Source organism: Scophthalmus maximus, chromosome 4, assembly GCF_022379125.1.
Source record: "Scophthalmus maximus strain ysfricsl-2021 chromosome 4, ASM2237912v1, whole genome shotgun sequence".
Lineage (NCBI taxonomy): Eukaryota > Metazoa > Chordata > Actinopteri > Pleuronectiformes > Scophthalmidae > Scophthalmus > Scophthalmus maximus.
The window spans coordinates 26,993,083-27,020,178 of record NC_061518.1 but is presented as its reverse complement, the minus strand read 5'-3'; the positions used below and the strand labels follow the sequence as shown (position 1 = coordinate 27,020,178).

Genomic DNA, 27,096 nt, shown 5'->3' with positions numbered 1-27,096 from the left:
TAAAAAAACATAACAAAGACTGTTTATTCATAATCTTAACAACATTGCCAGAGTGCGACCGTCTGTCTCACAAGCCAATACAGAGCCTCTAATGCATGCAGAATTGACTTCTACAATTTTTTACAGTGCATACTGAACGTTTTCCACATTTTGTTATGTTTAAGACTCACCTTTTTCACCAGGTTAACACTAACAGCCCCAGAACTTTTCTCTCCACCCTTTTTACCAGAACAAAATTTCATCACAAGTGTTACCGGAAAAAAAGGTTAATCCCTCGAAGCTTTTAAAATCAGAGCTCGATGCGGACCTCTGCTGGTGAAAGTTAAGGAAAGCGCTGTTGCAAAATGTTTCATTACTGACCAACACATGAATCTCGACGCAAAAATGAATGAATGAATGAACTAATAAAAATTATTAATAAATACATTTGAGAAAAATCCCTTCCATTTCTTACTCTAAGCAACTCAAAACATTAAAGGTAACATTTTGCATGTTGGATCTTAAAAATGAACATGTGTAAATGTAACTTGGCTCCCACATGGAGGGAGTAAATAACTGCAGGTGTACACACGCGTACGCACATTATTTAAGTGAATCTGTAGGCCTACAGACCAGCAATGTGCTGTAGCTCAAATAGTCAAGGCTTATGGAGGCCTTGTAAGAAGTGTTAGAACTGAGGGACTGGTGCTTAAAGTGATTTGAAATTTGTAGAATTGAATTGAATTGACTTTTTTGTCATTGTAAATACATACAATGAAATTACAATGCTATTCTGTTTAACCATAAAATTACAAAAACACACATTGACTAAAAACATAGAGCAAAGAGCGTGAAGGTATTAAAAACCAGAATAAATAGATAAAAATCTGCTTTACATGATTGGGTGACAGTGCTTATGGGATTTTTTTTGTTCAAAGTGTGTTCCTGAATCTGGAGGTGCATGTCTTGGCCGATCTGTAGCGCCTCCCAGAGGACAACAGTTGGAAGAGGTGTTGGCCAGAGTGAGTGGGGTCTTTGATGTTGGTTGCTCTGCTGAGGTAGCGTGAGGTGGCAAAGTCCCCCAGAGAAACAGTGGGAAAGACATTGGGAAGCAGAGACAGTGGAATGGGAATATTTTATTAATAATAGTGCTTGTGGACAGGTCAGGGGGAAGTTTATTGTGTTGATTGGCAGTGTTTAGGAACTTAAGTGGTTTGGTTTTTATTCAAGAAGAGGATTTTCTCCACTGTGCTGGGGCTGAGTCTATTCCTCTTCTTACTGACCACTTCCCCAGCCTTGGAGAACACCTGTTCACACGGCACAGAAGAGGCAGGGGTACATAGATAGCACAGGGACAGCATGTACAAATGGGGGTAAATGTGCTTGTGCTGGGCCCAAAATTGAAGAGGATCTTCTGAACGAGTGATATTTGGTTCACTCAGGTAGCGCTGAACTTCAACGGTGGCATTTGCAGTTGCACTCTTCACCTTCCTGGTCTCCATAACTCGTTGGTCTAATAGATCCCACAGGCCTGTCCCTGAAATAGCAACAAATTACACAGTATTTCATATTGTTCTACAAAACAATATGACAATAATGAACTCAGAGCCATACCTGGGTTATCTGCAGCTGCTGAAGAGGATTCTGCAGGCTCTGGTGTTGTGTTAGGTGCTGCAGTGTCTCTGACCTTAGCTGCACATTCAGCAGTGAGCCTTTTGACTGCATTCTGGGCATAAGAGGGATTACAAAATCCCATTGTCTTGAAGCGTGGGTCTAGCAGTGTGGCGAGGGTCATCTGGCTAGCAGTCTCATAATGACACAACCTCTCAGACATGAGCCCCAAAAGATTTGTGCAGAGCTGCGCTGCCTTGTCATCGGTCACTTCTTGCTGATTTGTTGTAATGACATGCCTCAACATGCGAATGAGAGGAATGACCTTTGAGCCCGAGACAGTTTTCTCTGCTGAAAGTTCCACAGTTGCCTCTTTCAGCGGAGACAGTACACAAAGGCACTCTGACATGCTCTGGTACTCAGTTGAGGACAGCGGGGGCAAATCAGTCATCAGTGAGACCAGTGCAGCCCCAACTGGTTCACGCTGTTCATAAAGTCTGGCCAGCATGTCATAGGTGCTGTTCCAGCGCGTGTCCACCTCCTGCAGCAACTTATGAGCAGGTTTTCCCATCTGCTGTTGGAATGTCCCAAGCCTCTCTTTTGCCACAGTGCTTGATCTAAAATAGGCAACGATCTTCCTTGCCCTCCCCCTGATTTCATCAAACCCTGGGAAATCAATAGCTTTTATAACCACCAGATTGAGAGCATGGGCAATGCAAATAGTATGTCTCACTTGTAAAATGTTTGCACATGCAATCATATTTGCAGCTGCATCTGTGACAAGACATCTGATCTTGGATCTAATCCCCCATTCCTCCATGAGGGCTGTTTTGACAGCAGCAATGTTTGCAGCTGTACTTGACCCCGAAAATTGCCCTACTCCCAGTAATACAGTGGACAGTTTATCTTGGCTGTCAACAAAATGGCAGGTGACAGCTAAGTATGAATCCATATGGACCGTCGTCCACATATCAGAGGTTAAACTGATGCCCGTAGCCCTCAGCACTTCTTCTTTGGCCTTTTCTTTCTCCTCAGTGAACTTTGTATCCACCATTTTCTTCAAAGTTTGCCTTGACGGTAGAATGTAAGTTGGATCCAAAATGCTCACCAAATATTTGAAGCCATCGTCATCCACAATGGAGAAAGGCTGTGAGTCTTTCACAATCATGCTAACCAAGACCTCATCAATCCTCTCCTTTCGGTTTCCTACAATACAACAAAAGCATCATGTATATTATATGCATGTAGGCTATTGAAATGTGTGAGAGACATGCATAGACAGATATATATTGAGAGAGTTCACAGAATTGATAATAGGAACAGCAATGTAAAACTACATTTAACTACTTGAAAATGAACGACTGAAGAAAAGAAACGTTTACCTTCACCCTGGCTCTCGACTGCAGCTTGGACAGAGGGAGCGGGTTTCTCATGCTTTGCACGAAAGTGCCTCAACATCGAGGACGTATATTGTTGTTAAAGGCCAGCTGCTGAGAGCAAATCAGATACAGAACCAAAAAAAGGAAAGATAATAATTAGTAAAGAATAACCTACTGTAATGTATGAAATCATAGTGTAGTGCGTGGTAGCCTGATAACAGAATATAGGGCTACCATAAATGCTGCAATTTGGTAAAATAAATATGTGAGAGTATGCGAAGATTGATGTCTGCCACTTTTTTCTAGATTCCGTATTTAGACCCAGATATCTTAGCTAACTATAGACCCATATCAAACCTCCCCTTTATCTTTAAAATCCTTGAAAAAACTGTTGCTAACGAGTTATGTGACTATTTACACAGGAATAGTCTGCGTGAAGTTTTAGAAAACATCATAGTTCAGAAACAGCACTACTGAAGGTTACCAACGACCTTCTCATGGCCTCAGACAGTGGATATGTTTCTATTCTCGTCCTTTTAGATTTTAGTGCTGCATTTGATACCATCGATCACAAAATTCTGTTACAGAGACTAGAACACATTGGGATTAAAGGAACAGCACTAGAATGGTTTAAGTCCTACTTATCTGATAAGATTTCAGTTTTTTAACGTTAATAACAAATCTTCCATTCATACAAAAGTGAGACATGGAGTACCACAAGGTTCTGTACTGGGACCGATACTTTTCACTTTATATATGCTTCCTTTAGGCAATATTATAAGAAAACGCCACATCAATTTCCATTGCTACGCTGATGATACCCAGCTGTATTTATCTATAAAGCCAGATGAAACTAATCAGGTAGACAAACTTCTGGATTGTCTTAAAGACATAAAGGCCTGGATTACCTATAATTTTTTACTTCCTCAGAGAAACATTATCTGATCATATAGTCAAGAACATAGAAACATCCTATCTCAAAAGGATGCTGAAAAACTAGTCCATGCATTTTTTACTTCTAGACTGGACTACTGTAATTCATTACTGCTAGGATGCCCCAATAAGTCTGTGAAAAGTCTCCAGCTAATCCAAAATGCCGCAGCACGAGTTCTGACAGGAACTAGAAAAAGAGATCATATTTCTCCAGTGTTAGAATCTCTGCATTGGCTTCCTGTAAAATTCAGAATAGAATTCAAAATACTGCTCCTAACCTACAAAGCCCTTAATAATCAAGCTCAATCATATCTTACAGAGCTCCTAGTTTCATATTATCCCAATAGATCACTTCACTCTGTAAATACAGGACTACTTGTGGTTCCCATAGTCTGTAAAAGTAGAATGGGAGGCAGAGCCTTCAGCCACCAGGCCCCTCTCCTCTGGAACCAGCTCCCAGTTTGTGTCAGGGAGGCAGATTCCCTACATTTAAAGTTAAACTTAAAACCTTCCTTTTTGATAAAGCTTATAGTTAGAACTGCTCAGGTGTTTAATAAACCATTTCTTTATTATGCTGTTATAGGCCTAGACTGCTGGGGGAACTTATATCATGAGCATCTTTCTCCTTCTCCCTCTTTCTCTCTCTTTATATCTCTCTCCTTCTCCCACTTTTTTCAATCTCTCTCTCTCTCTCTCTGCCCCCATGTATCTACATTACATGTCACTAACTCTCTTTTCTCTCTCCCCTAGTAGATCTGACCCCAGAGCTGCTGGATCCAAACCCGTCATTATTGTTATTACTATTATTATTATTAATAACATCATTGTATTTATAAGTATCAGTTTTCACTAATTATAAGTATCAGTCTGGTAGAAATTAAAGCAACTGTTATACTACCCCCCTATCCCCCGATATGTTTACAGTACATGTCACTAACTCTGTTTGTGTTTTCTATCTCTCCTAGTGTATCTCTGACCCCAGAGCTGCAGGACCCAAACCCGTCATTATTATTGTTGTAATTATTAATATTAATATCATCACTAATAAAAACAACAACATAATTGTATTTTTTGATTATAAGTATCAGTCTGGTAGAGATTAAAGCGGCGGTTGTACAACTGTCCTCTCTCTATCTCTTCTCTCCTACTGTCTCTCCTCCCACCCTCTTTCTGCCCACCTCTCCTCTCTTCCTCATTTCTCTCCTCATCCCAACCGGTCGAGACAGAATCTCCGCCCACAACTGAGTCTGGTTCTGTTAGAGATTTCTTCCTGTTAAAAGGGAGTTTTTTCTCTCCACCGTCGCCAAGTGCTTTGCTCATTGTGGGATTTGTTGGGTTTTCCCTGTAATATTGTAATATTGACCTCACGATGTAAAGTGCCTTGAGACAATGTATGTTGTGATATGGCACTATACAAATAAAATTGAATTGAATTTAACAGAAGAACAGAACATGCCAATTGGCGATGGGTGCATTAGGATATTTGAATGATATGAAAGATGTGAATCAGAACAAAGCAGCTGTCAAGCGCATGGGTAACAATCATTTTCAGCAGTAACTATCAAGGTAGGCTATATTGTCCATTTAAACTATAGCCTTTTCCATATTCTGGAGAGCCGTATAATAGCCAAATGCCAAGTGTGATATTTAAGTCATGAATTAGGCTACACAGCAAAAGCCAAATGTATATCGTCAACCTCATGGGGGATTTCAAATTAAAGTGTTCCCACATCACAGATCGTCCTCTCTTTGCTGCGGGGTCCATGACAAGCTCAGTCAGTCACATGGGTGTGTGTCAACAAAACTTTGTCACGAATCAATCTCGGATACAAAGCTTCACTGAAAATCTGTAAATCTTTTTGACATGCGCCTCAGAGCTTTAGTGTCACGGGTAACATCACTAGCAGACACAGAGGTGGACCTATGCTTGCACATGCATATTGTCACATCTCCCAGAATTCCAAAGATGATGGGAAACAATTTAACATTTCATGTATTTTCTTTGATTTTACAGGTTTAAAGCATTTAAATGCTGTGTTTAAAATCGATATAAATCGGTTTAGGATTGTAGTTGGGGGTTAGTGCAGTGGCAGAATTTTTATTTCAAAGGTTGGCGGGACAGTTCTGCCTTTTCATTTTCCATTTTTCTGGACAAATCTTCGCGCAGAATATATGCAGTCCTGCACGCAGGGAGCACAAATGCTTGCTCGCTAGCATGGTTTTACACTCTCGGATCCCGTTCTGCGAGCATGCAGAGTAGAAATGATCCGCTCAAACTACTTTCTGTTTTTCTGACCTTTCAACGTAAGTGTAGTCTGCAATATATTGAACATCACAGTTTCTTTCTGACGTCCATCGTGAAAGTGACAAACAATTCCTATTTCACGCATGTATCGCATAATTTCCAGTGTGACTTCTTGCGTGTGGAGACGTGAAAACGTACTTCGGAGACCAGAGAGAAACCCCTGTTACGGATGAGTCACGAAGTGCAAACAGCACAACGACTGAAAGCCTTACAATTAAAAGATAGCAAGTTGTATAGTATAAATGGGTCAGCAATTTTGAAAATCGTGTAGTTTGTCTGAAGCATTACCTGTGTGTGTGTGTGTAGGTGAAGGGGAACAATTTAGTGAAGCAAATAAAAACAAAAATCTAATCCAAACATTCTACAATGATGCAAATCAAAATATTTCATTATGATGCTGATGTCATCGCTATTGATGTCATCGCCATTGATGCAATGATCAAATGATCAAAGGCACACACTCCTGTGATCTGTAATCCATCGCATGAAAGGTAGTGAATACTGTCATTTGAAATATAGCAGACACAGAGGCTAGACACTGAGTTACTTGACCACATTTGAAAGTAAAAAACTGGACCGAGACCACCAACCTGTAAGACGAGCACAATTTCTCAGGTATGTCTGAGGCTGACAAAAAGGTACCGACAGAACGATAAGAATTAGCTCGTTGATTGGTTCACTGCTTGCGCAGGCGTATTGTCATGGCTCCTTGACTTCCAAAGATGAGGGGCAACAATGTTACATCTTACTTCATTTGATTTTTACACTTTCAAAGCATTTAAAATGCTGCGTTTAATTTAAATTGGGTTAGAGTTAGGGTTAGGATGGGGGCGAAATTTTAATTCAAAGTGCGGGGCAGAGTTACTACAGGCACAAACCCTCAAAAGGGCTTTAGTTTTTTCAGATACCCCTACCCAAGGTAAAACAAAACACAATGGTAATTTTGATGTATCCACTTCATGAAATGGATAGTTGTAACAGAAGTATTTTATAGTACAAAATGCATCAAAATTTGATGAAATTGATCAATATATTTAATCATACTATAGTCAAAAAAAAGGAATAATACTCCTGCCTGACAGGATCTGTGGGAGCCAAGTTACACCTCCACATGTTCATGTTTAGTTTAAATAAGTGCGGTTTAAATCTTTTTTAGTACGTAATACTACTAGTACTAGTAGTACGTTTAAGAACAATGTTTGTTAAAGGCAGCAATATTTAAGTTTCTGTTTAAATAGGTAACCATGTTACTGACACTTTAAGAGGAATAGCTCTCTGCATGGCTTGACGTTTATTAGTGGCTTTGATGTTTGTAAGTTCATTGCTTTGAAGTTAGCTAGATAGTTCAGTTGATTTCAAGGACCGACCGAGCCAAACAGTTTTCTTATCTTAGTACACTTTTCTGTATGAGGAATACTTGGGGTTGGATACTCCTGTAAGGATTTATAAACTGTAGGGTAAATATTTCTGTCTTTTACACGGGAGTACTGTGGATTTTTTTTTAAAATTAGTGTGCACGAGTCAATCCAAGGCAACCGACGAGTCTCAACTCCCCAACGGATCAATGGCTTAGGAAGAGTTACGTAAAATCTGAGGCTGCCGTGCTCTCAGGGTCACAGCTTTTAGATTAAGCTCTTCTGCAATTTTAATAATACAGACACACTGTTAGGGTGTGGTGGCACCATGTTATAACTCAAACTGGCTACAATGACATGTTACAGGTAAAACAACTGTGATAAAAGTGACAACATCTGAGTGATTTATTTTGAATTAATCCGAATTACAAACAATTGGCACAAAAGACAAATAAGAACAAATGTTTATTTTTATAGTGCATCAATGTCTGTGTAAATTAGAGCATAGAGAGGGGGACAACAAAATAGTGAACCAAACTTATATTCAAGACATATTACAATGAAGGGCCTACTTTGAAAAGAAACCGACACATTTAAAGGGGAAGTAAACGATTTTTAAAGCAATACAAAAATCCGCAAAAATTTCCTCAACATAGTTGTCGCTCTTGTGTGTGCCCAAAAAGGTTTTTTTGGCTCAGCCCTGGCTCTGTAAATCGGGGAAAAAGTGTTGCAGACCGCACCTCACAACAATGCAAGTGCAGTTTGTAACTCGACAGCTTAAGAGACGTGCTAGTGGGTGGCGCTGCAACTTTGTGGTTTTCGCCTAAAGGTTACCGTGTTGGACTCCCATACAGGAGGTCCCAGGTTTGCGGCCAGGCCAGAGCAGTAAAATCACAACAGCAAAGACAGACACAAGCTTTCTCGAAAAATCACTTACTCCTTTAACTGTTTATTCACCAGAACACATTCAACCATAAAAAGAAGCATAAGAAACATCAGTCTGTCCTGCTAATTCCCACTGCGTACATTTTCTTCTAGTTGAGTCAGTTGTAGATTGACTGTGATGGTTTGGAATATCAAAAATAAAAATAACACAGCAATTCAACAATGCCATTGTTCTTATATGCATCTCTATTTTTTGGAACAAACTTGGCTATCAAAATATGTATGCTAAAGTTATGCCACATGAATGTATAATAATAATAGTAATAGTTATGACTATAAATACAAAAGACAAATGGAATTTTAAGTTCACAGATATTTATTCAAATCTTTGGCTTCCTCTCCAACCAGAGACTGCTAAACACAAGAAGCTGCATTTTCCAGGCTTACAATACGTCATTAGTCCTGTTTCTGTTATTTGTTTAGGTAAAGAACCCTGTCTGTCATTGCTGCATGTCTTTTACTATAGTCTGTCTTCATGACATCTGTTCGTTCACTGGAGAGCTGAAGACAATTTTCCACTCAATGGACAGTAAAGTTCTATTTTCTATTCTTTTCTATTCTCTTCTGTTCTAATGTAGAATGGCGTCTGCTTTGGGGAAAATTGTCGTTGGTACTTATGTTGAGATAAAGCACGGTGATGGACGTATACACCAGGCAATGGTTACGGTGCTGAATGGGGATGAGAGCATCACAGTGGAGTTGATAGAAAATGAAGACACAAAAGGGAAAGAGATTGACTTGGGGAGTATATTTTCACTAAACCCATATGTGGCTCCAGATGAGGAGAATGCCCCTTGTCCAGAAACTCCACCCTCCCCTACACACACATGTGTGAAGGTCATAAAAACCACAAAGAACCGAGTTATGAAAGCACCTAATAAGAATGACAGTCCGTCCGGGAATAATAAAGTGATTCCGACCCAGGCCAGATCCCAGCATCCTGCACAGCCATATCAAGCTCAGACACAACAGCCGCTGCAGATTGTACGGAGGAAGTCAAACTGTCTGAAGGAGATGGAGAAACTGCAGGAGAAGAGAGAGAGGCATCGGCTCCAGCAAAAGGATCTCAGGGAGAAGAGAGCTCAGGAGGGGGACACAACTATTCCTAACTATGAGATCAAGTACATGATCCGAGATTTCCAAGCCAATCTAGACAACCGGCCCCTGACCACAGCAGATTTGATTGACGAGCACAGAATATGTGTTTGTGTGAGGAGACGTCCACTCAACAAAAAAGAGTTGGCTATGAAGGATGTGGATGTGATCACCATCCCCAGTAAGGATGTGGTGATAGTCCATGAACCTAAACAAAAAGTGGACCTGACCCGCTACCTGGAGAACCAGACCTTTCGCTTCGACTATGCTTTTGATGACAGCACCACCAATGAGATGGTTTACACGTTCACTGCCAGACCTCTCGTGGAGACCATTTTTGAGAGAGGCATGGCCACCTGCTTTGCTTATGGACAGACGGGCAGTGGAAAAACACATACTATGGGTGGAGATTTCTCTGGGAAGAACCAAGACTGCTCTAAAGGAATTTATGCATTAGCTGCACAGGATGTATTTCTCATGTTGAAGAAACCCAACTACAAAAAATTAGATCTCCAAGTGTGTGCAACTTTCTTTGAAATATACTGTGAAAAGGTGTTTGACCTGCTGAATTGTAAAGCTAAGCTGAGGGTTCTGGAGGACAGGAAACAGCAAGTTCATGTTGTGGGGCTTCAGGAGAAGGAGGTTAAGTGCACAGACGATGTCCTGAAACTCATAGAAGTGGGCAACAGCTGCAGAACATCAGGGCAGACGTCAGCCAATGCGCATTCATCCCGCAGCCACGCTGTATTCCAGATCATTCTTCGGAGGAAAGGGAAGATGCACGGCAAGTTCTCCCTAATCGACCTTGCGGGAAACGAGAGGGGGGCAGATACATCGAGTGCCGACCGCCAAACTAGCCTGGAGGGAGCTGAGATCAACAAAAGCCTGCTGGCGCTGAAGGAGTGCATCAGGGCTCTTGGCCGTAACAAGCCTCACACTCCATTCAGAGGCAGTAAGCTGACCCAGGTCCTGAGAGATTCCTTCATTGGGGAAAATTCACGCACATGCATGATTGCAACTATCTCTCCTGGCATGACGTCCTGTGAGAATACACTCAACACACTACGCTATGCCAACAGGGTCAAGGAGCTGAGGGTGGACCCCAACCAAGAGATGGAGGGGGGTCGACCCAACATCCCCGCTGTCAATAACCTGGATCTTTTGGACGAGGAGTGGCTAAATATCCCGCTGCAGAGAGACGACCTTAAACTACTCTGTGAGCAGGAGGTGTCTCCCCAGCTGTTTACCTTCCATGAGGCAGTTTCTCAGTTAGTGGAGATGGAGGAGCAGGTCCTGGAGGACCACCGAGCTGTTTTCCAGGAATCTATCTGGTGGCAGGAGGATGAAAAGGTGCTGCTGGGGATGACAGAGGAGGTGGATTATGACGTGGAGTCATACACCACTCAACTGGAGCAGATCCTAGACCAGAAGATAGAAATCCTCACTGAGCTCCGAGATGGAGTGAAGTCATTCCGCTCTGCACTCCAGGAGGAGGAGCAAGCCAGTAAGCAGATCACTTCCAAGAGACCACGTGCTCTTTAGTGACTGGAGGCTAAAGAGATGTAAGTGGCACATACGGAAACATGTCCACTAAATGTTTTGGCACAACTTGGGCTGTTGAGGTCAGCTGTTAAACCACAAATAAATTGACTGATGTATCAACAGGCTTAAGGAGTTGCATTTGTTGTGCGAGACCTGGAGCAAATCATTGTAACCTTATTACATAATTCATCCCTCCTTTTCCCACGTGTCGGTTGTTGTGTTGGTGTCATGGGCCAAAACATGAAGGATGGAAAAAGGATAAACTGGTCGATCTTCACTGACCAACTGACCGAAATAATGAGCGACCTCTTATGCACATCTTCAATCAGTGTAGACGGTTGTAAGGTGGCAAAATGGCCCCCTAGCGCCCCCTGTATCATTTTAAAGTCAAGACCTCAACCTTCAAATTTAATGTAGATGAACAAAATTTGGTATGCATATGTGTCATGTGACAACCTACAAAAAAGCCTCTGGGAGCCATTAGCCCCGTCCAACCGGAAGTCAGCCATTTTTGCATCGAACCTCACACGTCATAACGTAACCATATGTGGTCATATCTTCACCAACTTTCTCAGGAATGATAACAGTCCCGCCAGAAAAAACATCTGCATGTCAATACTGAGCCATGGTCATAGCGCCACCTACTGACAACAGAAAGTATGACTTATGTGCCAAACATCATCTGATCTACAAGCACTCAACCCATCATGTATGGGGACGCGCAACATGCCATAACTTGCGACACGTGAGTGAGGGCCCGCTTGACACTGCAGAAAAACTGCATGGGACGACTTACTCTAGTTCACTGTTCCTATGGGTAACAGACTGTTGCTACTGACATTGTTTTGATCAATCACTTCCTGTCATATCAATCCGCTGATATAGATGTCTACAACTCTACAAACAGTTACATACTACTCTTTGGAATACTTTTTCAACAATCCTTAGAATGTATGTGGAGAGCAGGGAACTTTGGAGTAATGGTTAATGTCCGGAAAGATTCCAGTCAAGACGAGAAGAAGTTTGGCCACAGAGCTACATAATTACCGTTGCCATGGAGGAAGTTATTCTGACCATAGTGGACTATTTTCTGTAGTGTAAGCAATAAAAGGATTTTCTAAATCAATAAAACCAATTGTTTCAATTAATTATGTTAATAGCCTTGTTCGCGTGGGGTTCTCGTTCACAGTGTCTTTATTTCTCTAGTGACCTGTTTGCTATACATTATAGCCTACCTTACATCACAAATTTACCATTCAAACATTTAGTTAAGTACAGCTGCATAAATTGTATCCACATTGTACTTGAAAACTAATGTTGGAAAACGCTCCTTCGCTGGAGCCTACATTTGTTCTAATGAGATTTCCCCTATATAGATGTTTTATTAAAGATATCAAAGGTTTGGTTCAAGGGACTGGATTTGCCATTAAAGGAACAGAAATACAAGCATTTCCTGAGTCCCGTATTACTCTGGTTTTGTTTAAGCACAATACCAGCTCAGATCTATACAGTGATAGACTATAAATGTGGGTTTATTTGTTAAGTGCAACTGAAAACCTAAAAGGACAACAGCCAATGGGCATAAATAACAAGTGTCAACAAAAATTAATATTCCTCAATCTAAGCACAAGGCAAAGCATTCTATGAACATTGTTGCTCCTGCCCTAGGAAAATGTACAACAAATGTAATGTGTTAAGGCAAGGCTCTTAAGCCATTTTATTTTTCACTGTACTGGTTTATATAGGGAAACTACAACATTGATTTGGTAATTAAAACTTTGGACACTTAAGATTACCCATACTCGTATTCATTTGTTGTGGAAATAATTGATTAATTAATTAATTCTAACATTTGCTTATGTAGTGCTTCACAAAATGGAGGACCTGATCATTTGGTCCTTTGTTCAAAAAGACAAAAGAACACACTGGAAACTCTGATGCCCAGAATGCTTCACTTATCACACCATGGTGTGAGCTCTCCTCCAAGCTCCAGCTGCCATTGGTCACTGTGTGCCCCAGACCCCAGGGGGTCATCAGGCCCATTATGTCGTGATCTTGTGTTCTCATTTCCTGTTTTATTTTGAATTAGTTCATTGTGTTGTTTCACTTCCTGTCCTGTGTCTAGTTTCTGGTGTCTTTTTTTTTCCTGTGTCTCCTGCCCCTGTGATTGTCTGCACCTGTTCCTAATGTGTCTCACCTGTGTTCTAATTGCCCCGCCCTCCTTGTGTGTATTTAGTCTCTGTGCTTCCCTTTGTCTGTTGTTGGATCGTCTGTTTTTTCATGTTGTCTGTTCCTGCTCTTTGCCCCGGTCTGTTTCTGCATTTTTCCCCCGGTTTGTTTCTGCATTTTTCCCCCTGGCTCCAGTGTTTGGATTGCCTTTGTTTGCTGCATTTTGTGGACACCTTTAGTTGTAGTTGGTTTTCTTTTATTATTAAATATCTTTTCATCACCCTTGCATTTGGGTCCTGCTTCCTGTTCAGCCGTGACCGAACGATACAACCACAAAATGGACCCAGCAGGTGATTTTTTTTTTTTATTTAGATCTTCGTGAATTAATTTACACCCTGACTTGTATTCATGGACAATTTAATAGAGACATGGGATGGGAATACAAGGAGGGGTGTCTGCGCATGGCACGCAGGGAAGTTTCCCAGAGGCCTGGCTGGCTCAAGGACTTTTTGAATTCTCCGGACCCCCACCCAGTCTTCCAGTGTGCCTTCCAGCCAGCACCCCAGTTGGCTAGCATCAGGCCTGCTAGCATCCAGCCAGCACCCCAGTTGGCTAGCATCAGGCCTGCTAGCATCCAGCCAGCACCCCAGTTGACTAGCATCAGGCCTGCTAGCATCCAGCCAGCACCCCAGTTGGCTAGCGTCAGGCCTGCTAGCATCCAGCCAGCCTCCCATTGTGCCATCCAGCCAGCACCCCAGTTGGCTAGCGTCAGGCCTGCTAGCATCCAGCCAGCACTCCAGGTGGCTAGCGTCAGACCTGCTAGCATCAGGGATCCGAGGGTACAGCTGGTCTCCACGTCGTCAGTTGGAGGACCAATCAACACGTTCCCCGTCGTTGGTTCGGCCGACGTCTGCTCCTCCTCCGTGCCAGTCGGAGGACCGATCGACACTTTCCCCGTCGGTGCTTCGGCCGACGTCTGCTCCTCCTCGTCCTCATTTGGTAGGGGAAAGAGTGGCGTTTCAGTTGAGGAGCTTTATGACATAATACGAGAACTCCAGGGATTTTTGGATGATTCGGCTCGAGCTAAGAACAGGCCAACAATGCCGGCAGGCCTGCGGCTTGCTTGCCTCCAGCCGTGCTCCACGTCTCCAGTCGGTGGGTCGATCGACACGTTCTCCGTCGGTGATCTGACCGATGTCTGCTCCAAGTCTCCAGTCGGTGGGCCGATCAACACGTCAGTCGTCTGTGGTCCAGCCGAACCCTCCTCGTCCCCAGTCGGTGGGCTGATCGACATGTTCCCCGTCGGTGGTCCGACCAACGTCTGCTCCTCGTCCCCGGTCAGTGGACCGATCGACACGTTCCCCGTCGGTGGTCCAGCCGAATCCCCCTCGTCCCCAGTCGGTGGGCCAATCGACGCGTCCGTCGTCAGTGGTCCGGCCGACGCCTGTTCATCTTCCATCGGAGGACCGATCGACACATTCCTCGTCGGTGGTCTGGCCAACGCCTGCCCTACCTCGTCTTCAGTCAGTGGACCGAGCGACGTCTGCCCCTGCTCGTCTCCAGTCGAAGGACCGAGCGACGCGTTCCTCATCGGTGGTCCAGTCGACGTCTGCCCCTCCTCGTCTGCAGTCGAAGGACCGATCGACGCGTCCCTCGTCGGTGGTCCGACCGTCACTTTCTCCACGCCCCCGGTTGGGGGGGCGATCGACGCGTCCCTCGTCGGTGGTCCGACCGTCGCCTGCTCCATGTCCCTCGTCGGTGGTCCAGCCGAACTCTGCTACTTCTTGCAAGTAGGTGGGCCGATCGACGCGTCCCTCGTTGGTGGTCCCCCGGAACTGTCGTGCCTTTCTGCAAGGCCTCTTGGCCGTCTCCCAGAACTGTCGTGCCTGCCTGCAAGGCCTCCGGGCCGTCCCCCAGAACTGTCGTGCCTGCCTGCAAGGCCTCCGGGCCGTCCCCCAGAACTGTCGTGCCTGCCTGCAAGGCCTCCGGGCCGTCCCCCAGAACTGTCGTGCCTGCCTGCAAGGCCTCCGGGCCGTCCCCCAGAACTGTCGTGCCTGCCTGCAAGGCCTCCGGGCCGTCCCCCAGAACTGTCGTGCCTGCCTGCAAGGCCTCCGGGCCGTCCCCCAGAACTGTCGTGCCTGCCTGCAAGGCCTCTTGGCCGTCCCCCAGAACTGTCGTGCCTGCCTGCAAGGCCTCTTGGCCGTCCCCCAGAACTGTCGTGCCTGCCTGCAAGGCCTCCGGGCCGTCCCCAGAACTGCTACGCCCGCATGCCAGGCCTCCGGGCCGTCCCCCAGAACTGCTACGCCCGCATGCCAGGCCTCCGGGCCATCCCCCAGAGCTCCTACGCCTGCTGAAACCCCCCAGCAAAACCCCTGTCCAGTTCCCCAGTGACAGTTTTTTCAGTCCGTCCTGGCCCCCTTCCATCCACCCTGCTCTGTGTAGGTTTTTTTTTTTTTTGGACCGTCTGGAATTCGGTCCTTAAGAGGGGGTTTCTTTCATGATCTTGTGTTCTTATTTCCTGTTTTATTTTGAATTAGTTCATTGTGTTGTTTCACTTCCTGTCCTGTTTCTGGTGTCTTGTTTTTTTCCTGTGTCTCCTGCCCCTGTGATTGTCTGCACCTGTTCCCTAATGTGTCTCACCTGTGTTCTAATTGCCCTGCCCTCCTTGTGTGTATTTAGTCTCTGTGCTTCCCTTTGTCTGTTGTTGGATCGTCTGTTTTTTCATGTTGTCTGGCCCGGTCTGTTCCTGCCTGTTCCTGCTCTTTGCCCAGGTCTGTTTCTGCATTTTTCCCCCTGGCTCCAGTGTTTGGATTGCCTTTGTTTGCTGCATTTTTGGACACCTTTAGTTGTAGTTGGTTTTCTTTTATTATTAAATATCTTTTCATCACCCTTGCATTTGGGTCCTGCTTCCTGTTCAGCCGTGACACATTAATCCCCAGCACACCATCTTTTCACTCTCTTCCTGCCTCTAACTTCAAGGAGACAACACTCTTCTCCAACCTCTCAACGGAGAGCAAAGACCTCTCTTTCTCCTCTGGGAGAAACCACTGCTCTTGGACCCTGACCTCCATGCAGGCCTGCAGAAGCAGACTGCTGCAACTTCCACAGGCAGCGACGAGAGAACCTGCCAAAGGACCAACCAAGGCTGGAAAGTCTGGTTTTACATCAGTGGCAGACACAAAGTCTGGTCACCTGATCAAGCTCAGGAACCACCAAGCAGAGTTAGTGTTGAGCATTTAACTGTGGAGGACACTGAAACCACACAGCACGACTGCTGCCTCTTTCTGGACACACAATCAGCATCCCAAAAGGACTATTCTTTTTCTTTTCCATGGACTTGGTAATTTAACTTGGGCATAACGCAACAAGGCTAATCATAGGAATGTTTAACCTTAAAAGTGTACCGTATTGATTTGAGTCAGTGTGTTCGCTTAATGTTGTTGTTATATCTATCAATAGGTTATCTGTGTACAGATACAGTACAGACTGGATGGCAACCTATTTAACATTCGGTGCCTTCACCAAAACCACCACACAACACATCTCAGAGCTACAGTATGCGGATGACTGGGCTCTCCTCGCCCACTCACCAGAATCCTTACAGCGTGCGCTAAATGTGGTCGCCTCCATTTACAGCGCCATTGGTCTCCAAGTCAACATCAAGAAAACACAGATAGTCGTGCAGGAGTCCACCCCCCAAACACGTGCCAACCTTCACCCTTGATGGTCACCCCCTTGCCATCGTCCCACACCTTGGTAACATTCTGTCCCCATCCTGCAACATCAATGACGACATCCGGGTCCGCATCGGTCTGGCCTCCACTGCCTTTGGCAGGCTTAGTTCCAGGGTCTTCCAGAACAGGAACCTCACCATCTCCACCAAAGCACCTGTGTAGACAAGGCAGTCTGTCTCTCTACACTGCTGTATGGTTCGGAAACCTGGACACCCTACCACAGGCACATACGTACCCTAGAGGCCTTCCATATCCATTACCTGCAAAGGATCCTGGGTGTGTCCTGGGAAGACAGGTTGCCCTATAATGAAATCTTTGACCGGACCTACATACCCAGCGGCGCCGTGCTCCTTACGCAGAAACATCTTTGCTGGGTTGGGCATGTGATCCATATGCCCGCCCACCGCCTCCCCAGACAAATCCTCTACTGGCAACTCCTGGGTGGCCAGAGATCTGCTGGGGGTCCAAAAAAGCGCTACAAGGATCACCTTAAAACCCTCCTGAAGCAGTGCAACATTCCACCTACAGCACTTGAGTCCCTGGCTGTTGATCGCCATATCTGGAGTTCCTCCTGGCACCAGGGAACTACTTACCTTCAGAAGCAAGCCACAGAGAGGAGGATACACCGACGTGCTCGGATGCATCAGCGGGCTGCAGGGCCCACACCCTCCAGTGTCACAGACCCCTGTCTCTCTTGTGGCAAAATCTGCGGATCCCGCATCGGCCTGCACAGCCACATGGCTATGCACTGCCGCAACACACCCCAATAAATGTCCATATATTAAATTTGGAGCAACGTCATCATCAAAATTGATGGACTGCCATAAGCAGGCAAAAAGCAAGGTTATTTTGGTGTTAGGACCCTGTGACTAACCCTCGCTTAACCTGAAACTCTTTGTCCTGCAACAAATGGCCTTATCAAAGAAGCACAGCATGTGGCCGAGCCGACACCTCTGATTCCGACATTTTGGGGTTTCTTTGTTCACCGCCATCTTGTTTGTAGTACTTCTTAGACCTTTCACCTTTACAACCACCTAGTCTGTGTTCTCACACAGACACACACCCACACAATCTCAGGCTTATATATATTTCGTTTGTTAGATTAGATATTGTTGTTTCAACGTGTCTTTTAAATAAATGTTATTAAATATGTAGTCTGGTCTATTTAATGTTGCATAAGTGTAAGTATTGCCAACCTCTGACCGGTAGAACTCCAAATCCTTCAACCTCTGCCAACTACCAAGGTGGTGATTCTGGTGGTAATTATAAATTTATTTATCAACCAGAATTCCAAATTGCTAGTTAGCATATTGTAAATGAGACTGAATCAATTTATTGGCTATCATTTACCTTCCTTTGAAGGGTGGTGCCCGGAGGAACTTTGATATTAATTAAAGTTATTATTTAATGTTAACATTTTTGATATTCATATTTTATTATTTTGATAGCCATAACTGATCAATTATATTGCTTAGACAAATGGTACTTTCACCAATGTCCAGGCACAACACTTATATTCTTAACATTTGCTTAGATGTAAATAGAAACACATTTTTTTGGCATAAAGTTGAGGGCCTCATGTAAACATGGATAAAATCTCCCTTCTTCAATTTGTTGATTTAACTTACAATGCATTACATGCACCCAAATCCTGGGGAATTATGGATACCAAAATCCATTTCCGTTTCTCAGTATGAGTCCACGTGGTAGCCTCAGGTTATTGGAACATGTATTTGCCATCGGGAATGGTGAATTGTTAATGAATTCAATGCATGGTGTTGGTGTTATCCCTGCAGGTGGCATTGATGACAGCCCTGTGGCAAACATAGGCACATCTTCCAGAGAGACTAGTCTGTTTTTCTGCAAGATAAAGAAAGTCAAAATTGTAGCTTTGATAAGCGTAATGCATTATCTTAAAACACGAAATTATATTATTAATATGATACCATCAATCCATCCATCGTCTACCACTTTATCCATTTAAGGGTCACGGGGGGCTGGAGCCAATCCCAGCTGACATTGGGCGAGAGTCGGGGTACACCATGGACAGGTCGCCAGCCTATCGCAGGGCCACATACAGAGACGGACAACCATTCACTCTCACATTCACACCTACGGTCAATTTAGAGTCTCCAATGAACCTAACCCCATTCTGCATGTCTTTGGGCTGTGGGAGGAAGCCGGAGAACCCGGAGGGAACCCACGCATACACGGGGAGAACATGCAAACTCCACACAGAGAGGCACTGGTTGGTTTGAACCGGGATTCGAACCCAGAACCTTCTTGCTGTGAGGCGAAAGTGCTAACCACCAGCCTAATATGATACTTTAGGATATATATTGGATAACGGATGAACATTTTTAAACCTGTAGTGTCAAAGAGATAATCGGCCTAAAATCCCAGCATTTTCTCTTCCTCCTGGCCCCTGTTGCTTCCTGCTGGACTTAGTTCTGGACTGAAGAGGGCCTCCATATCTGCAGCAGTGAGCTTGTCTGAGTAGCATAGGATAGGGGCTACCACACCAGGGTGCTGCTGCAGTGCTGTTAGAAACTGCAGACTTCCAAGGCCATCTTTGAATCTATTAGGAAAAATGGTAATGTAACAATTTTTTTTAATGTAGTTTCAAATGAGACATTTAGCACATTAAAAAAGGCACACATCCACAATTGGAAACAGTTACTGTATTCAAAGCATCATTATCACAATCTTAGCCAGTAACTAGTAAATGCATTTCCTGCAGAAAATGCGTGTGAATGCTGAGAGCTGAAATAAATCGCAAAGCTTTGCTGAAAATGCAGAAATATAAAGAACTGCTTAATATTTCAGCCCGTCTGTCATTGCTGTTTGTATCGTACGACTGTCAGTCTTCATGCTTCTGTTCATTCACTTGTGAGCCACAGACAATTTTCCACTCTGATGGACAATATAGTTCTATTCTTTTCTATTGTTGAAAATGCAGAAATGAGAAATCATTTTTAATTTGTTTAATGAGTTTAATTTTTTGTGGATAAAGTTAAAAGATGACAGAGAAATCAGTTTTGGACATATTTGAGTTTTTGTACTGTGAGAGTTTAATTAACAGGGGAGTTTTTTTTATGTATAAATTGTGTATGAGAAGTAAACATTGTAGAAGATAGAAATATTTTGGTGAATACATTTTTGAAAAGCAGAAAGGTGGCAGAAAATCAGTGTGTGACATCACTGATGACATCATGCACTCTAAGGAGTGCAATACACATCCATTATATACTCAGAAAAAGACTGACTTGGTAGTTGAGATCAGGTCAGAAAAGGGAACCAAGGTCAATATACTCGTAATTTTGTGTGTTTCTTATGTTGAATATAAAGCAACTAAAGGTGTACAATCTTCCCTATATTCACTTCTTTGATAGGGACTTCTATTTCATTTGCAAACATCCAACTTCCTGCACAAACGTTTTCTCTCGCAATAAATCAGTATAATGGCTAAAGCCACAGGTTTAAGGGGATTCGACATCCTGCGCAGCAGGGTTTTCTTGCATCTTAAGTCGCTGGGGACAGATATTATGTAACTACAGGAGAATCACCTCCGACCGGATGAACACAACAAACTAAAGAAATGCTGGATTGAGCAGTTATTTCAATCCAACTTTGGAGACAGATCCCAAGTGGTGTCTATACTAATTAGGACGGTTGTTCCGTTCACACCAATCAGTGTAACACCAGACAACAATGGCCGATTCATTATTGTCTCAGGAAAGCTTTATGGCAGCCTAGTAGTGCTTGTTAAATTTGTACGGGCCAAACTGGGATAACCCTCAGTTCTTCTCTGACCTCATAGGGAAACTCCCAGATCTCAACTCACACTTGCTAATATTAGGGGGGGAATTCAATTGCACGCTACAACCATCATTAGACAGATCGAACCCCAAACGAAACAATACCATGTCTAATTCCAGTGCATTGATTTTGTCGTTCATGCAATCATACAAGTTGTCGATCAGTGGAGACACTCCAACCCAACTACGAGACAATTTTCATTTTTCTCACCAGTCCACCTCTCATACACAAGAATTTACTTTTTTTTCATAGGACCATCTCATTTGTACCTCTTTGCAGATAACATAGCACTGTCCAACTAGTCATGTCTTTTCCAAACAGCTCAATGCCTCAATGCTTATGGCTATTCCTAAATTAATCTCCGAACAAATTAACTTCTTTCTGGAGGTCAATAGCACTCCTGGAATGTCGTATACTAGCATATGGGAGTCACTCAAAGCCTACCTGCGAGGACATATAATTTTGTGCACATCCCATAGGACAAAAGCGCGAACCAAGCGCCTTGCAGAACTGACCCAGCAGAAATTAGATACTGATAACAGGCTAGCCCAAGACTCTACACCTGAACTTTTTAAGGAACGACTATTGATACAAAAATGAATTTGACATCCTCTCCATGAGACAAACTAAACAGTTGTTACTTAAATCCAAGAAAACACTACCAGCAAAAGGCGGGAAAATTACTGTGCCATCAGCTTAAGCAAGCAGCAGCCCGTAGAGCTATTCCTGAATTTCGTATTTCATCAGACTCAACCTCCACGAATCCTGAAACTATAAATGACCAATTCAAGTCATACTACGCCAAACTATACATGTCAGAAACCTCTGCGAACAGTACTGAAATCCAAGAATTTGTGGATAAGCTAAAACTTTAATACTTTATTTACTATTTGCTGCTTACTCAGCATTCACACAAATAAATAAAGATGATAAACCATTGCGAGCTGCACGGTGGCGTAGTGGTTAGCGGGTTTACAATCCATAGTTTCACCACGATATAGAAGCCAGACCTGCAGCTCTGTGGGAGTCAACAACAAAGTGCAGAGAGTACTTGTTATTACTATTTTAATAATAGTTGAGTGACCTACTCAGGTTCCTCTGTGAAAACATAATGTATTTTATTTGCAATTTTCTCCTCATCATCATCAACGACAATGGGCGCATACTGGTCTGTCTACCTGCAAAAAGAACATAGAATTAATGTACATCCCCCAACGCTTGCTTACACAGGAAAAAACAAAAGACACACCCATAATAACCGCTCCTGGTGGCAGAACATCCTGCGGTATTTAGAATAGCTTCTCCTGTATCAGACAGTGTAAACTGTCCTCATACACACTATAGACAAACACTGTCCTCATATGCACTATAGACAAACATCCTGGGCCTCATACAAGAACATTTTCATATCTTATTATACTTGTATCGTACATTTGTTCGTAAGAACGTCACACGTTCAACTCTAGGTTCAGAAAAGTGTGTGAACGACCAGTGTTTATTTGAGCCAACGTGCACAAGGATCATTAGCAGGCCTGGATTAACACCCTAGGGTGCCCCAGGGTGACAACTCTTGAAGTGACCCTCCTCCTCTGACTTTACACGTTAAGAAAGTGACATTTACTATGACATGAACACTATAGATTTACAAGAACATATAGCTAAAGTACATGCTTACCGTACATACTACAGAAAAAATGTAGGCTTGACCAAAACATGACAAATGCTATACAAGGCCTTCCACTAATGCTCAAATCTCAAAGCAACACGTCCAAATATATATATGTATATTTTGCACCTGAATCGTAAAAAATTGCACTTCTCTTTTTTTTTTTGTACTTGTTTGAATCTCCTCCAGTATATATATATAAACGTCTGAACTGTGACATTAAGAACAACAGAATGTGCGTTGATTTACGTACCGCTCTCACAGCGTGGATGATCAAACTCCAGAGAGCAAACGTCTATATTTTATATATATTTTAGAAAATATGACAAGCAAAATTCTGCTGAGGGCCCCTCCTACCTGACTCTTGAGCCACACAGTTACACCTGACACCCCAGTGCTCCACTACAAAATCCTCCTTCCTTCACAACAGTCAGTCTAAGAATGAATGTAAACAGAAACAAAGAATATTTTTTTGACCATCAAGCATCTCCTCTACTGACAAATTCAAGCATAGCAACTGTTAATTATAGATAATATTTATTATAAATGTAATCAGCTCCATCAGGCCCATAGCAACTGTTAATTATAGATAATATTTATTATAAATGTAATCAGCTCCATCAGGCCCATTCAAACTGGCTCCCCCAGATTTCCTAAAATACATTTTGATTGTAAAATACTATTTATACTATGGCTTGTCTGAATACTTGCTGGTTATTATTTACTGAGATGTGCATCAATATCTCCCTGCAGTATGTCCTACTCACCAACACTTTGAATTCAATGTTTGATCATTAGCATATATCAAGAAATATCTTTACATCCTGCATGAGTCCATTTTAAAATTATGCGCACCAATGAGGAGTGACATATTCACATCCATATATTGTCTAGAGTGGTCCTCACTGGTTGCTGCTTAAAATCTGTCATTTTGTGGCACGTGAATGTGAATTAATATAAATGCATGATTCTGCACTCGCCCAATTCTATATATATGGATAATCCGGGCTTGATCATTAGCATAATTAACACCCTGATGAAACCATATAAGGCTTCGCTTCCTGTCCCGTGTCAGGAAGAGTTCATTCATGGAAATATCACCAAAGAGTAAAAAGAAGAAGTTTGGATGTTGAAATTGTGTTTCACAGATGCAGAACATGGAAGTGTTTATGTTTTGTAGAGCGTCAGCAGTGGAATGAGTGACGGACAAACACAGAGCTGTTAATGCTGAGTCACCTGTGAGCCGCACCGTCACTGACACAAACACAAGAAACGCTTCCATATGAAAATGACTTTTTAAACAAAGTGTTTCCACATCATGATGAGTGAAAGCAGGTGAAGGGGAAGTTTCCATCACTGATAGAGATGAAACAACACCTGTGACAACAGGACCTTCGTTCATTGCAGTTCTCACAGGTGATGAAGTCGAGTCAGTCTAGTGATAGACTTATGACACGTGCACACTTTGCTTTTCATCCTGGATGTTCTTGCAGCATTGTTGTCAGATGACAGATTCACAGTGAACTTGGTGGAAAGAGTGAACATGGAGCAAGAAAGAATCCATGAAATTCTTTCATTCAAATTCATTCTTTATTTTTTTTTACATGTTTTCTGAACAAAAAATCAGACAGATGTAGTGACTGATTGTCTGAGTGTGTGACGTGATGCAGCGTGTTGAATTGAAGGACTGTTGTTGACGGAGGTGTGAGCTCGGCCGACTCGTCTTCTACTTCCCCCAGTTTTCCATTCCACTCTCTGGAGCTCGTCCTTCCCCGTCCGTCCACTTGATGTCACCTGACCCTGCTGCTCTGCACACCTGTCTGTCATGACTCAACTAGGCCTCCAGGATATGAACTCCAGATAGTCTTTAAAGCCTCGTGCAGTGTTCCGCTTCGCGTCTTCTTCTTTAGTTTTCCACGTTGTTTTTACACCTCAGTCTAAGCTGCTGTGAGCCAGTCACAAGTCTTCCACTGCGGTCCGTAATCTACACACATTCTGTTGTTCTTAATGTCACAGTTCAGCCGTTTATTTAAGGGCAAACAGCATAAATAAATCATTATAAAACGGGTAGCTCAAACCAAGCGATCTGATTGGTTCATATCCGTGGTATATTGAGCGTTTACCACGGCTATGACGTTGAATCAGTTTGCACAGGTCCGTATCAGTCCTCGACTCAGGAAGTAACGACGTGAATAGCTATTGAGTGAAAATTGAGGATACTTACGAGAGCTCAAATCACACAGTCAGCTTGAATGGCCCACGCCAAAACACCTGCGAATTATAATTACCAGCGAACCCAGCTACCGGCACAAAGCCTTCTTACTGAGGAGCGCTATTGTCATGATTCTGCCCCTTGAACTCTGTCGACTATTGATTAATCTGTTTTTCTTTATGGTCTGTTATTCATGTTTAAATAACTTCTGAACTTTCCTCGTGTACCTCTGTTTAGTTTCCTTTGTTGTCCCCTCTCTGTGATTTCTTGAGTTTCCTGTTTTATTCTGTTTTAAAGGCAGAGGGGACAGTTCCGTGGGATAGTGAGGAGTTGAAGAGGTCAGTGATGTAGGGGCAGAGGACGGGGAGGCAGGACTTCAGCAGGGGAGTGAGGAGGGGGTCAAGGGAGCAGGTAGTTGATTTTGAAGAGCTGATGAGTTTGGAGATTTCAGGGAGGGTAACCAGGTCAAACTGGGAGAGGTGGCAGTGGGGAGGAGGGGTCAGGGGGTCAGGAGAGATGTGGAGAAGAGGGGCCATGGTAGGTGCTTGAGTAGATGCAGGGGGGTCGGATACAGGGGATAATGATTGTTTAATTATATTGATTTTGTCAGTGAAAAATCGGAGGATTGAGTTGCATAGATCTGGGGTAGAGGTGGGAAGGGAGTTGGTACGGGGCTTTAGGAGGTTGGCCACTGTGGAGAAGAGGGTTCTGGGGTTTTGGCAGGGGTCCGTGAAGATGGTGGAGAAGTAGGCAGATTTGGCTGCGATGAGGGTGTCTTTATAGGCAGTGAGGTGGATTTTGTAGGCTTCGTGGTTTTGTGAGTCGTTCGAGTTAGCGGCCAGTCTGATCATCTTACAGAGTGCGGGTGTGAACCAGGGTGAGAAGGTGTTGAAGGATACCTTTTTTGTTTTGAGGGAGGCCAGAGTGTTGAGGGAGGTAGACAGGGTGAAGTTGAGATGGTTTGTGAGATCATCAAATGAGATGAGGGTTGAGTCCAGGGGGAGGTTGGTGGAGAGCAGGTCAGAGAGATGGTGAGGGTCGATGGATTTGAGGTTACGGAAGGACATTTCTCTGGGCGGGCGGGTGCGGGGTGGGAGAAGGGATGGTGAATAGGGCTGGGTATCGTGGCCAATTTCCTAAATAGATTCCATTTCGATTCATAAGGTTCTAAATTGCTTAATTAAGATTCGATTCAATTCAATTCAATCTGCTCTAAAATAATGAAAATGGCCCAACTGTGTTACAAAAACAAATGTACTCTATTTTTCTCTTCACCTTAAACAACAGGTTTTAAGTGCAAACTTGTAAATTGGACAGTTTAAACTTGAGCTGTAAACAAAACTGTCTCAAGTCTCAAAAGTGCAATTTTGAAATTAGAAAGGAATTGCAAGTGAAAGTGTACTTGAACTACAACATTCCTTCACTGCAAATTGCATTAAGGCATTGTTTATTAAAGTGCAAAAATAATAATAATGGTAACAAAACTAAAAGTAAACTTAAACTGTCTAAAATGAAGTCCTGTTATCGTGACTTTTGTTCTCACTTCTCACTAATTGTGAGATTCTTGTGCAGGAAAAGGAGCTCATTGACATGATTTGGGGTTAGGCAGCTCCTTTGTGCAGTGACAATATCACCCGCAGTTGAAAACACCCGCTCTGACGCAATACTGGTCCCTGGGGGACACAGGTATTGCTTCGCAAGGCGAGCCAACAGTGGATACTCCCTTTCACTTGACCTCCACCAGGTCAGAGGATTTTCATTCAGCCCAGCAGGATTTTCTGCCCTGTATCTTCTGATTTCATCTTCAGCCCTCATTGCTGGAGTTTTCTGTCCATGTTCCTTTACTGTTGGTGAGTAGACTGCCCCAAGGAGAGACTCCAAGGTCCTAGATTTCTTGGGCTTCTTGGGCGAAGTCGCTTCCCCATCTCCTCAGCTAACTTCATAAGCATCATTACCATCAGTATTTTGCTGTTGAATAAGAAAGGAGAAAAAACTGAAAAAATAAATAGATTGAAAATCATTTATGAACTCTTTCAAATTATTTAATATTCCTTATAATCCAATAGAGAATCTTTTAATTCTCACTGAAAACATTCGTATTAATTTGAACAGTTTCTTTCTAAATACTTACATCAGGTGCAGCAGTGGCAGCCTCAGTCTGCAGTCTGGAGAAGGTGTCATCTCGCTCTTTAGCAGACAGGGATGGTAGGGCCTTAATGCGAGGATCCAGCGCTGATGCTGCTTACAATGTGTCCTTCTGCGCATCATATCTGAAAGACATTTCACAAATTATTTTTGTTATCACAGTATGAGTATAAACATGGCATGCATACAAATATACGATCTCACACA

The 27,096-nt window shown here is 43.4% G+C and overlaps 2 protein-coding genes across 4 annotated transcripts; one reads left to right on the top strand and one right to left on the bottom strand.

The window, feature by feature from the left end:
• Window positions 1-1,111: 1,111 nt before the first annotated feature.
• LOC118302477 (E3 SUMO-protein ligase ZBED1-like) lies at window positions 1,112-6,552 on the bottom strand. Of its 2 annotated transcripts, none has more exons than XM_047331574.1 (4): window positions 6,496-6,552; window positions 2,973-3,080; window positions 1,594-2,796; window positions 1,112-1,516 (listed from the first exon to the last, which is right to left on the bottom strand). In XM_047331574.1, exons 2-4 carry the CDS (start codon window positions 3,046-3,048, stop codon window positions 1,185-1,187), a joined length of 1,611 nt encoding a protein of 536 aa, XP_047187530.1. In that variant the 5' UTR covers window positions 3,049-3,080; window positions 6,496-6,552; the 3' UTR covers window positions 1,112-1,184. The 2 variants fall into 2 exon arrangements, with proteins under 2 accessions (XP_047187530.1, XP_035484534.2); XM_035628641.2 differs by having other exon boundaries at window positions 2,973-3,077; window positions 6,496-6,545.
• Window positions 6,553-6,691: 139 nt separating this feature from the next.
• On the top strand, window positions 6,692-12,292 carry LOC118302476 (kinesin-like protein KIF2A). Of its 2 annotated transcripts, none has more exons than XM_035628637.2 (2): window positions 6,692-6,822; window positions 9,086-12,292. In XM_035628637.2, the coding sequence occupies exon 2, from the start codon at window positions 9,087-9,089 to the stop codon at window positions 11,142-11,144; it is 2,058 nt and encodes a 685-aa protein (XP_035484530.1). In that variant the 5' UTR covers window positions 6,692-6,822; window position 9,086; the 3' UTR covers window positions 11,145-12,292. The 2 variants fall into 2 exon arrangements, with proteins under 2 accessions (XP_035484530.1, XP_035484531.1); XM_035628638.2 differs by having other exon boundaries at window positions 6,726-6,845.
• The last annotated feature ends 14,804 nt before the right edge of the window (window positions 12,293-27,096 follow it).